The following is a 14,245-nucleotide window of genomic DNA, read 5'->3' as shown; positions in this document are numbered from 1 at the left end:
AAGTTACCATAATTGTAACTTTTATGCAACGGGCCCCGATGCATTCAGATGACGAAAGTGATCACAGAGGTTATAGAGACAATCAATGGGGAATATCAGTGTATTCTCCCTCACTTTCACTCTTCATGCGCACAAAGTCTCTGCCAAAGCAAATAAAGTGCTTGGTCTGAGCAAAATGACTTTTACTTACCTGACTGAGAAAATGTTGTCTTATGGGGCGCCGTGACATATTATAGTGGATAAAATAAGATTCCATTTTCCCAATCAGAAGACCAGAGTTCGATTCCCGCCCAGCGCTTACGTCCTTGGACATGACATTTTACCCTCAATGTCTCTCTTGATCCAGGTGTATAAAGAGGTATACCTGACAACGCTCAGGGTAATAATAATGGTAGGGTCCTCTGGTAGAGCAGTGGCAACATGGAAGAGGCTACCCTGGATTCTGAAGACCTTATCATGATTACTGTATAAGGCCCTACGTAATTATAGTCAGACCATACATAGACTATCGTTCTTGTGTATGGAATGAGCTTACAAAGAATGATGCGAAAAGATTGAATCGGTTCAGACAAGAGTTGGTACCTGAAGTTAGTTCATTGTCATATTTTGAAACACTCAAGTATTTGAGAATTCCATCCCTCTCTATATGTACGTCAACGTACAGATATGATTCAAATCTATTACATGATATGGGAGATTTTGATCCAGCTTTTCGTTTTGTCTAGTTAAGGCGGTCAAAAATTTAAGTTGTGTAAGGGAAGACGTACTCGTAAGAAGTTCTCTTTCGGGTGCACGTCACGAGACAGACACCCACGAGTCATACAGCCCACAAGTTATACAGCTCACAAGTCATACAGCCCACGAGTCATACAGCTCACAAGTCATACAGCCCACCAGTTATACAGCCCACGAGTTCGACACTGAGTAAATAAAGCCCACGAGTTCGACATCAAGTAAAATAAGCCCAGGAGTTATACGGCTCACGAGACCGACACTACGCACAAAAGGCTCATGAGACCGACAGCAAGCAAACAAATCCCACGAGACCGACACTACACTTAAAAGGTCCACGAGACCGACGCTACGCATACAAGGCTCACGAGACCGACATTACGCAAAAGAGGTTCACGAGACCGACACTAAGCAAAGACGGTAAGCACTATCTGGGCACCCGTCCCGCTTCATCATGAATATTCATCACCTACATGTATCCGTAATACCGTTGAAATACATATTTTTTTCATATCCCGGCAGCGTTTTTACATTTCTCGGCAAAACTGAGCATTTTTCCATCTCCCGGCGAGACGTTTTAACATTCCCCGTTGATGCAATTTTTCGAGATTTTTACATTTCCCGGCCATACGTTTTGCACGTATCCAGCGTTCTGCCATTTACTAGTACAGTATCTTACTGCCTGATGAATATTCATGATGAAGCGGGACGGGTGCCCAAATAGTGCTTACCAAGCAAAGAAGGCCCACGAGACCGACAGGATGAACAGCGCCACCTATAGACCAATAAATTGTATAGGGTGTCCTGATAATAGCATAGGAAGATATGAGAGATGGAAAAGAAGAGTTGCCATCTCCGGCAGGGTGTTACCCCATCAGTTGCCCCCCCCCCCCCCCCCCCCCGAAAGGATCAGGACCTTTAATTGTGTTTGCATGGGTGTGTGTTTGTGAAAAAAAAAATGAACAAAGTACAGTAAAAGTGTGTAACAGATCTTTCTACAATAAACCTGCGAGGGTGTTGATTTAGTATCAATTAAAAATAGAAAATAACGTAATCATCTATTAAGGTAGCGTTAGGGATTCGGAAAAAACAGATGCATCCATGAAAACAGCTATTGTATTTCACGATAAAATGTACTGTTCGGAGGAGAATAACACAAGCCACAAAATTGAGGTGAATCCCTACGACATAAAACGTTTTAATCAGTAGAATTACATCACAGCTACATAGAAAATTACAAATAGATCTTATTGCAAAACGTCAAAGCAGGAGGGTAGAATATCTAAAATAGAATAAGTAACTAGTGAATCGGGAAAGAGAAGAGGTAAAATTTATATCTTGTCCATTTTCTAGCTAAAAACTGGGAAAGCCTATTAAAAATAGCACGATGGCATTATCAATGCTCTAAAATTAATTCATACATCATTATTGTCCTCTGTTAAATTCATTTGTGTTTTTGTCTCTTTTTTGGGGGGATGAAGAATACTAATTCTTCTTTTTTGGGGGGGGGGAGCGGGGGCATGAAGAATACAATTCAATTTTTCTACTTGATAACAATGTCGCTCCCTGACACACTCCCCCCCCCCTTCCCAGAAGTATGTAGAAATACATATTTGATGACGTTCATAATTATGTAGATGGTCACCATCTTTCAATTGATAACGTTAAGAAATTACACCCGCCAGTATGTTATATTTCCGTTCATTGAACACCCTGTAGAGGTGATTGACATGTAGATGGCGCTGTTTATCCTGTCGGTCTCGTGGGCCTTCTTTGCCTATACTGTCGGTCTCGTGGGCTTTCTTTGCTTAGTGTCGGTCTCGTGAGCCTTTTTAGCTTATTGTCAGTCTCGTGGGCCTTTTTTGCCTACTGTCGGTCTCGTGGCCTTTCTTTGCTTAGTGTCGGTCTAATGAGCCTTTATTGCTTAGTGTCGGTCTCATGGGCTATGTTTGCTTAGTGTCGGTCTCATGAGCCTTTTGTGCGTAGTGTCAAACTCATGGGCTGTATGACTCCTGAGCCGTATAACTCGTGGGCTGTATGACTCCTGAGCCGTATAACTCGTGGGCTGTATGACTCATGGACCTATTATTGATGTCGGTCTCGTGGACCGTATGACTCGTTGGTGTCGGTCTCGTGGGATGCCCCCGATCATTGTACGGGCAAATCCTACATGTGGTGTGAAGACAATATCTACCCACTAGCTTTTTTATTACAGTTATTTGCCTTTAAAGGAAATGTGAGGATCTTATAAGCTAATGATTTTCAGAAAGAGAGAGAAAAAAAAACACGTCTGTTCAGCTGCAATGGTTGCAACAATAAATCTCTGTGATTTAAAACGTATAGCTTACTTTTAGTTTGTTTTTTAATCGATGTTTCATTGGATTTGGCATCGGGGTAATCGACTCCTATGGGAATGTCAACATACTTTCTTTTGTGTTTGCTATCATCTACTTTCTCATTATAGTAATCTGACACTTTTCAAGTTAATAAAAACCCTGTTTACATATACTAGAATACACGCCATACTTCCAACATAAAGAAGAAAAAATCGTTATCGTATATATGTATACTGTTTGACCTCGATTATCCGCCCTCCTTTTATCCGGAAATCTCTATTATCCGGACGCGTTCACGCAGTGAAGGACTTTTTTTTTTCATCAAAAAATGGAGAAAAAACAGTGACTTTAACATCTTTTCATGGATCTATTTCACTAATTTCATAAGATGTGCATTATAGGTTTCTCAATATCTAATGAGCTAAAACATGTATAGTTTTCACGTAAAGATATACTTTACTTTTGTGAAGAAGGGACTACAATTTTGCGCAGGCTAGCATAGATTAAACCACCGTTGCGGGGCATACCTACCTAGCTGCCAGTGCGCTGGGACGGCAGCTTGGACGGCAGCTATATACATTAACATTGAGTCTCCCATATCAAGATTCAAGATTCAAGATTCAAGATTCATCGTTATTTTCACTTCCATCAAATAAACAAAGAAATTATATACATTGCATATGTACAGGATATTTGTAATACTTGCAGAACATAATTTGACAAGGTACATATGAAAATGAGAAGTAGATGCGATTACATCTTTGTTAATATATACATAAAGCGTATAATACAAGTCAACTAAGGATGAGGATGGAAGTGGAGGGTCCCACTAAGAAGCAGAGCTTGTACGATATGGGACCCTCAGAAAATACACAAGACAGCAATATAAAACAAAATAAACGAACCGATGTCAACTGACAACAAGATGATTGGGAAGGGAAAAAGAAAGAAAAGGAAAAAAAGAGAGAAAAAAGAGAAGAAAGGGGGAGAAAAGGGGGAAAAAACTACAGCACGTGCCATCGTGGACACAAGCAATCTAGATTCCATAATGTAAAATAAGTGATGAAATACAAGCTGGATTGAATGTAATGCAAAACATTTTTTATACGTAATTATGTTGGTAAGAATGCAGGAGAAAGAGAAAATAAACACATCGTTATATTTAGAACACAGACAGGGACATAATTAGAAGGAGGACTTATGTAAAAAAGAATATACAGTCAAACCTGTCTATAGCGGCCACCCAAGGGATACGTAAAAAGTGGCCGTTATAGACAGGTGGCCGCTATAGACAGGTAATCCAACTTTGTGTGCATTGCCTACATGCATGTATCATCATTGTATACATCTATAAATACTTACATACAATGTACATATCATATTGTGTGTACGTATGCACACGTGTGTATCATGCATAACACAATGCCGGTGTTTATGAAATTGGTGCACAGTACATGTAGCATGTGCATAATCGTGAAGAAAGCTTAACACTAGTGCATTACTGTGACTGAATGAGTGATGAATGCAGCTTTGGCAATCACTGAACGTTGCCCGGGAATGACTGGCACGGCTAAAAAGCAGAAAAAAACGCTGAATTATCGTCTCGGCTACGGCTCCATCGGGTTTTTGGCCGCTATAGACAGGTTAAAATCTACCGCGGGAAACAAAATTTGTGGCCGCTGGCCGCGTTAGAGAGGTGGCCGCTATACACAGGGTCTTTAACATGGCTTTTCTCTCGGGGGGATTTTTCAATGGCCGCTATAGACAGGTGGCCGCTATAGAGAGGTGGCCGCTAAGGCAGGTTTGACTGTATATATATATCCGGCCATTTCACTTATCCGAATGAGCGCCGGTCCCCGACATGGCCGCATAATCGAGGTAGAACTGTATGTATATATATATATATATATATATATATATATATATATATATATATATATATATATATATATATATAGCAGCTCAGTAAGGTTGTACTGAATTGTACATCACATCTCTTGATAAAGGGCAGGGTCCGAAAGCTTGAGAATAAAAATCAAACTGTGAGGATTTCAAGCTACGTCTATAACGTCTCATCCTTTCTCTCACCTACACACTACCGGACGGCCCAGGGGTTAAGAACTGAAAACACACCTTTCAAACACACACACACACACACACACACACACACACTCTCTCTCTCTCTCCCTCTCCCTCTCTCTCTCTCTATATATATATATATATATATATATATGTATATATATATATATGTACAGAGAGAGAGAGAGAGAGAGAGAGAGAGAGAGAGAGAGAGAGAGAGAGAGAGTGTGTGTGTGTGTGTGTGTGTGTGTGTGTGTGAAAGGTGTGTTTTCAGTTCTTAAACCCCTGGGCCGTCGCATCTTAGTAGTATGTAGGTGAGAGAAAGGATGAGACGTTAGACGAAGCTTGAATCCTCACAGTTTGATTTTTATTCTCAAGCTTTCGGGCCCTGCCCTTTATCGAGAGATATGATGTACAATTCAGTACAACCTTACTGAGCCGCTATCTAAGCACATACACACCTAACTTCAGCACGCCTACCTCCACCTATCACCACTAAATGTTTCCCGCAACCGGTTGCCAACTGATTGCCGGCTTGCAACCAGCCCAAATGTGAATTGTACATCACATCTCTTGATAAAGGGCAGGGCACAAAAGCTTGAGAATAAAAATCAAACTGTGAGGATTCAAGCTACGTCTATCGTCTCATTCCTTTCTCATAGGAGTAGTGTGTGTTTGTATATATATATACACATATAAATTCTGGGTAATCGATATAGGGGTAACCCCACAAGCCCGACACCCACGAGTCATACAGCCCATGAGCTCGCCACTGGGCAAATAAGGCCCACAAATCCGACACTAGGTAAAAATGCCCATGAGTCCGATGCACATGAGTCCGACAAGTAAGGCCCATTGCAGGAGTCAGACACTATAACAGACGGAAAAAAAAGGGCCAACGAGACCGACACTGCGTACATTAAGCCTTGTGAAGTAATGTCGGTCTCATTGGCCTTTCTGGCATCGGACTCGTGGGCCGTGTTTGCTTAGTGTTGGACTCATGGGCCTTTTTTTCCTAGTGTCCGACTCGTGGGCTTTGTTTTCTTATAGCGTCTGATTCATAGGCCTCATTTGCTTAGTGTCGAGCTCTTGGGGTGTATGACTCGGTGTCGGACTCGCGACGTGCACCCTCAATATAATTATGCCCTCGTCAATACTCTCATGCACCTCTTCGAGCTAATGAAAATTACGGATAGAACATGTCATTTTCTTTGGGAAAAAAAAAACTTGTTTAGGACGAGAACCCACTGTTGATAATGAATAGTCAGACAAATTGAAGGAGTGTGTATTAGAGGGAGAGAGAGAGAGAGAGAGAGATGACCGAAAGAGCCTAAAGATATGTAAAAGTAACTTCTATCCATGAAAGTTATCTTCGTTGCCACCCAGTGCATATCTTTATGGACGTATAAGAATGCTCCCGCTTGATACGTGGATGCTCTACCGTTAAGATGGCTACAATGAATTGCTATTCAGTTGCTCAATAAATATTATCACATTTTGCATTTCTTGTAAACCGTCGCTAACATCTGGATCTGCAGGCAACACACCATCAGGTATACACTGCTTCTAGCCTTTATCTGGTCACACCCTGCAGTGTTTATTCTTCATTGAAGAACCCCTTGCATCGTTACACATGTATAGCTTACAATCTTGCAACACTTCATCGATGCTATTGATAGCACATTGACTCTGACAGCACGCAAAAATGGAGTGAACTTTGTCATGTGCAAGACAGTGTGCTTCTATCAAAGAAGTCTTGTGTCTGCAAGAGTGAGCATGTGCAAAATAGTTCTGTATTTCAATCTTGCAATAAGTCCGCGTTGGTGGTAGGAGGCCTGTGATTAATGACTGTATTATGAAGGACGCGTGAAACCTCTTACCCTTGCCGAAAGCCCCACTTCGTGTTGTAGTGCATGGATTTAGATAGCTACTGTATTGAAACCCCCAATCCACATTAAACAGATGATTATCTTCGTTAGAAAGCTAGATTAAATCAAACGTAGAACTGGTCGTTCGAGGTTCCGATTTGTATTGTGCCGCATATACTTTGATCTGAATGGCAAATGACAAAACTAATGTGTAACTCATATCGGAACATGATCGTAACTATCAATGCTAGCATAAAGGCGTAGAGAAAGAAACAAACATGTTCAACTTGACCAGCAGCAAGATTATCTGAGCTGTGATTTGTCGATCATTAGCGTCCTGTGTACTGTATACCAATAACTTGTCCTTTTAATGCGTCACAAGATCAATCTGCTCTGTCGTAACGTCATTAGATCTTTTTTTTTTTGTTATCAATAAGATAAAACTTGCGTGTATATCAGCTGTGCTCCGACTCCGCCATCGATTTTACAACTGGACCAACGCACCCCTACATTATACAGCAATATTCTCGCAAAGATGTAAAATTCATCACACATTTATAGGCCTACAACATCTATTTTCTAAATCAAACAATCACAACTTTCTTTACAGCACAGCAACTGCAATATTTCATACTTTGCTCGATGTAATACACACATATTTATATCATGTCGTGAAAGTGTCGTGATATTTGTTTTTATTTCAAGTTGCTTTGTTATGCTTATATTCACTGTCAAAGTTATTTATGGTACATGCGTAGAATGGTTACAAGAGTTGAGCACGAGCTAAACTTAGAATTAAAGAGGTCCTGTTACGCTTTTGTAAACGGCAATGATTTTAAGAATTGCATGTGAAAATGTGGATATACCTTGTGTAAGAGTCCCTACATTGATTTTGTGCACGAGACCCTGTATGTAAGTCATTTTCTTGTCTCTGAATGGCTTTAAAACTTAAGCCTGATAAAATAATGTATTTCGCTGACCTATAGAGCAAAGAACAATGGTCATATGAGAACATTGCACAACCGGAGAAGAAACGTTGACATTAGGTATCCTATAGCAAATCGCTTGTTCGGGAAGACATTGATTTAAGTTTCTCAATACCCGTTCATGAGGGTGTAGCAGACTACATAGACGAGAAGACAAATATTTTCCCTACATGCCAGAATCCACCACAAAAAAAAAGCACACACACACAACTAAAGAGCATTATACACGTAAGTACACTGTATGTGAAATATTTACCATTGTACTTAAACTGCGCAGTGTGACTGTCATAGTGTCGAATTACACTTTCTGCGATTCATATCTCTGAATTGATTTGGCAAGATTTGCCTCCGTAACTTCCTTTCGAAATCACTTTAAAAATAGCATTTCCAGTGCTTACTGACTTTGCTGATACACATGTACCATTTGTATTGGTGACGTAAAATGCAATTTGTGCGTGAGTCTTCCGCGATGCTTTCTGTGTATCATTCTTTTGATGAGAGCAATGACTCTGTAAAAAGTAGGCCTACTGTGTCAACCAGATGAAATCAGTGGGCATTGCAGAGAGTATTAGTCAGTACAAGCACAAGTGCTTGCCGTCTTCTCTTATGAAATATGTGTTTATTATCATGATCATCGCACTATACGACTAAAACTAAAATGTAGCTTGGTACTAGTTTTGTGCGTTTAAAAATGTGATCTTACCTGCTATACATTAAGTGCAATTTCTGTAAGCATTATAAGTCTTTATCAGAGTCAGTGACGGACGTAGAGGGATTTTGGAAACACGAAGAGGACACAGCCGATATTTGACCTCCGATTCCTAACCCTCATAATATAGGAAACCAAATTCTACAGGACAAGTCTGATGTGTCCTTCCCAGACGGTACAACTGTACTATATTGTCTTTATTTTTTATTCTTTATTTAATAATTCATTTTTTTTTTTACTCCGATTAGCGTGAATGTATCTCGGTCCACGTCGGTCAGGCTGGAGTCCAAATGGGCAATGCATGCTGGGAGTTGTACTGTCTGGAGCACGGTATTGGACCCGATGGTCAGATGCCCTCCGACAAGACTATGGGAGGAGGTGACGATTCCTTCAACACCTTCTTCAGCGAGACTGGAGCCGGCAAACACGTTCCTCGTGCCGTCTTCGTCGATCTCGAGCCGACCGTAGTTGGTAAGAAAAGTAGAATTGAGTAGTAAACATTGTATAGAAGTGTATGACTTTCTGTAAAAGGTCATCACAATGACCACTGACTGTTTCAGTTTCAGTTAAAGATTTCCACAAACATTTACGTAGCTAGGCCGGATTTACACAATGTTACACGTCGGACCATAACACAAAATTGAAGCAGCTGTGATGGACTTAAATGAAGCAGAGCTTGTTGAACAGAGAATACAGAATAAAATTATGTAGATAAGTGAAAGTGATGCATTTTACAAGGTATGACTGGTATGAGAAACCAAGTGAAAAATGGGGAAGGAAAAAATGGAGTAGGCTAGGTGTAGATGGCAGAGAGTATATTGACAGTTATACAGCACTGTGCAGTAGCAAGTTAGTCGTGGCTACAAGTGATATTGCATACATAGAAAATTATGACCTGATGGGACTATTTCATTTGAAAGCAAACAAGCAGACGCTTATTCATAAATTTCATTGAAATATAAGGTGACTTCTTCATTTCCACTGAATAGAATGGAGGATGTAGGACAATCTTGACAGTGCAAGTATTCCACTGCTGAATGGCAAAACTATTGGCTACAGAAGTATAGTATAACGTCATTTTAAGTCCAAAATATGAGTAACTTATTAAAGGGATGGTAGAGTTTTGGTTGAGACCTAATTTTAGGTTTCTAACATTTTTTGGTGAGATAATGAGAAACCTCTTATGAAATATGAAAGAGCATGTAATTTCATGAGGAATTCAATGTTTATTTGATGAAAATTGGTTTTGAAATGGCTGAGATATCCAAAACAGAGCGATTCTAATAAGTGTGGAACCCACAATTTATTACGTTCGCTTTGTTTTACTTTGTTTTTGGATGTTTCAGTCATTCCAAACCCGATTTTCTTCAAATAAACTTTGAATTCTTTTTAAATTGATATGCTCTGTACTATTTCAGAAGTGTTTTCTTGGTATCTCGCAAAAAGTTAAAAGCCCAATTCTCATCTCCAACAATACTGTACCATCCCTTTAAGTACATTACATAATGACCATTAATCAAAGATAACATAATATCATTAATCAACATAGGATGCCAGGAGGTGCTTGTAGGAGCCTATACAAATAAACTTGAGACAGATTTGACATTTCATTCCAATGCTTCTAAACAGAACAGCTAACAACTTTTTGTGCAAGAGTGGTGCGTCTGCCATGTACATGGAACAATTTTGCTGTCGAGTGGAGTAACTATGAACATGGGTGTTTTTATAGGGTGCTGTTCGTTATTCCGAAGGTTCGCTTTTCCGAAGGTTCGTTAATCCGAAACACACAAATTCCCTGTACCTAGAGGTTCGTTAATCCGAAAATGAAAAAGGGTTCGTAAATTCAAACATTTGTGGCGTTATTCCGAAGGTTCGTCATTCCGGAGATTTGTTAATCCGAAAATGAAATTCGGAACAACGAACCTTCGAAATAACGAATCTTCGGACTGAAGAACCTTCGGAATAACGAACCTTCGGAATAACGAGCTGTAACTTAGAGAATAGTTGGATATTCATTTATGTATACAGTTTTGAAGTTGAAGTTTGTGTGTCCCTGTAGCAACCCTGAAAAAGTAGATTCCTTACATAAATTTGTGTATTAATTGTAGAAGTGAATTTATTCGGACCCCCAAATCCCCCTTTATTCTTTATATAAAAAGGAAGCGTATATTTTGGATTGACATGGGGTTAGTTTTTATGCCTCCGCCAAGAAGTGTCGCAGGAGGCATAATGTTTTCGGGTTGTCCGCTGTCCTTTCGGCCTTCCTTCGGTACGTCCGTCCGTACTTCCGTAATCGACTTTGAGGTATCCAAATGAAACTTGGCAAATTATGAGTTTATGAAGGGCTCGCACACTGTCTCTGGGTCAGGGTCAAATACTTAAATTTCACCATATCCCTCCTAGTAGGCTTGCTAAGGGCGAAAGAGGGGGCGATCGCTGCATTTTATAGTACAAATGTCTTATATACTTGGCACAGATGTTCCCTAGGGCAAATGAAAAATTTTCATCAAAAGAGACAATCTGTATCTATGCAAATAAACCTTAATTTGCATAATTTATGCAACATAATACATATAAAAATTATTAAAAAATATATGTATATATATATGGCAGAAATACCTAGTTTTGTAGAAGTATATTCTATACAGTATGTGGAAATAATTCCTGCGAAAGTTGATTTCATACCGATGTATAAATAAACATGAAATTTGCATAATTATGCAAGTTAAATGCAAATTGTTTTGTAAACAATTAAAAACCCCTTAAATCTCTTCCTATAGATATATCTTACTCGTTGTAAACACTCTGTGAAACAAAATGAGATAAGAATTTGAATAATTGAACTATGATTACCACCTAATTTACATAATTACCAAAGAAAGTAAAGTAAAAACATCATTTTTGAAGTTTTTCTCACAGTCTAAGAACTGCATTTTATGATAAAACTACCAAAGTAGTATGCATATCCTTTAGTCAAAAGGAAATGGTTTGTAATATCAAAACACTATTTCTCTATGCAAATACCACCTAATTAGCATACTACGCATATTAATACCCAATGTACCAGATGTCAATGGTCAAGGTCGACCTAACAAATTGTATCAGTTTATGAGATAACTCAGACTGGATTAAGCAAATTTTACCAAACTTGTTCCAAGGATGACGTATGATGGGGCAATTAATCAAGCATGCAGTTTTTAAGTAAAATCGGCAAAGAGGTCAAAGGTCAAAAAGTTCAAGGTAAATGCTCAAATTTCATCATTTCCCCCATATCTATGCAATGTCTGAAGGTAATTTCTTGAAACTTAGTGACTGCATACATATACTACCAAAGTAAGAGTCTCCAGAGAGTTTTAGATCAAGAGATCAAAGGTGAAAGGTCAGGTGACAATGTTAAATTTTCACTTTTTTCTCCGTATCTCGCATGGTTCAAGGTATCTTGATGGATCTTGGTACTGGCAGGAATATTCTAGGGATTTAGGAGTCATTTGTCAAAGGTCAGGGTCAAAGATCAAGGTCAATTGGGCCATTAAAATTTCACTATTTCCCTCATATTTATGCAATGCTTGTAGGATTTTTTTTTAATGAAACTTAATACATACATGTATTAGCTATACCTAATTGAGATTCTCACGGAAATTTCCTGGCAAAAGGTCAAAGCTCTAATGAAAGTGCTATATATCACTTTTTCTTGTGAATCAAGGTATCATGAAACTTAGTACATATTTGTGCATGTTCTACCTGACAGTGATTCCCTTGTTGATTATCGAAAAAAATGTTAAGCCCTCCCCTCTCAAGCGTTTTTATTTCCTCTTGATAAGTAGGAAAGGACATGGCATTCAATGACATAGTAAAGTCATCACTGTCATTGCATTTAGTATATGGGTCGCATGACAGTTAATCTTGATGCACGCAATAACCTCTGACATTCTTCTTTTACATTTTTAACTGTGTGGTTTTTTTTAACCTCTGACGTCTTTACACAAAACCAGTTAACATAATTATTTTTTTTAAAGCTTCAAGATCATGTAGGTCATGATCATCTATACATGTATATTAGCTGGTGTGTGGTGGAATATAATATTTGTAGGACCGCCAGGGAGTTACATTATCCCAAGGGAAAACAATTATTCTTTCATATCATATTCCTTTCATATCATATTCCTTTGTAGGACCTACTGTTATATCTATAGTTATAATCATATCTAAAGAGTGTCACTATCGAGTGCTATTTTCCCAACCTGCAAAGTATTTATGCAATGAGGGAATATTGATAGTAAAATGATTTTAAAGATCAATATACAAAATGTATTCCGAAACTTTACGTCTTGTATACCTATTTACATAATTTATGCATAAAATGCTTGGGTTAATTAAATAATATGGAAACAATTCAAGCAACAGAAGAGTGTTGTGGAGAGAATGATTATTGTCTTATTCTATTAGCTTTGGGGATATCAAGTTCAACCGATTTAAGACATTGTCACATGCTTGCTTTTTGTTTGTTCTGATTATCTATGTATAATATGCATATTTTGCAAATAACAGGTTGTTTGCATAGAGACAGTTTGTCTCTTTAGATGAATCATTTGCTTTTGACCCAAGGAACATCCATCCCAGGTTCAAACTTTGTACTACGAGATCCAGTGCTTAATAGATTAGAAATTCTTCCAAATATGCAGACTTTTGCACAATAGCTTGCATTATAATGCAAATTTTATGTTAATTTACATAGGTATGAAATACATTCTTGCAGGAATGTTTCCACATACTCTATTATAGAATACTTCTATTAAATTAGGTATTTCTGCTGAATGCACATATATTCTTTAAGAATTTTTATATGTATTTTGCATAAATTATGCAAATTAAGGCTTATTTGCATAGATACAGATTGTCTCTTTAGATGAAAATTTTTGATTTGCCCTAGGTAACATCTGTGCCAAGTAGGACATTTGTACTAAAAAATGCAGCGTTAACCCCCTTAGCAAGTCTACTATCCATATCTCTACGATGCCTGAACCAAAGGTCAAGAGAAAATGTTGAAACTTTTCCTGTCTTTCTATATACTTCAGTTGAATTCAGTTCAAACTTGCACTTTTTTCACAGAATGTATAAAAATACGTACATTTGACATACATTTTTGGAATGATACACAGGTAGCAAAAAAAAAATGTTCATGTCTATAGTCATTGCAAGATGGGGCATAATAAAAATTATACAAACATATTCATACATTCTGTGAAAAAATGCTTCAAAGTATTGTCATAAAAATTTGTGTATACAGATAGTGATTATCTCCCAATCATTTGTCTCATATTGGTAAGATGTTCTGGAGACCTATTGCATGGGAGATAATACGAAATAAAGTGCATACCAGTTACATTTCTTTAACTCATTTATTCGTTAAAAACTCTGAGATGTATTACCGTAAGATTTCATACACAATGTTGGAAGACATTCTTCAACCATGCTCATATTTCGTGACATTTGCAAAAGAAATTATTGGGCCTACGACCATTAAGGATCCAAGTT

General features: G+C 38.3%; 1 protein-coding gene across 1 annotated transcript in view; it reads left to right on the top strand.

Annotated features, from left to right (window-relative positions):
• The window catches only part of LOC139738804 (tubulin alpha-2/alpha-4 chain-like), a 30,357-nt gene that overhangs the window by 12,264 nt on the left and 3,848 nt on the right, over positions 1 to 14,245 (top strand). The window contains exon 2 of the mRNA XM_071649442.1: positions 8,959 to 9,181. Coding sequence (XP_071505543.1) covers positions 8,959 to 9,181 — 223 coding nt within the window. The remainder of the gene's footprint in view (positions 1 to 8,958; positions 9,182 to 14,245) is intronic.

This window comes from Diadema antillarum, unplaced genomic scaffold (genome assembly GCF_040938485.1).
Source record: "Diadema antillarum isolate AM-2024a unplaced genomic scaffold, OU_Dant_1.0 seq00000768_RagTag, whole genome shotgun sequence".
Taxonomy (NCBI): Eukaryota; Metazoa; Echinodermata; class Echinoidea; order Diadematoida; family Diadematidae; genus Diadema; species Diadema antillarum.
This window is presented reverse-complemented; position numbering and strand designations above follow the sequence as displayed.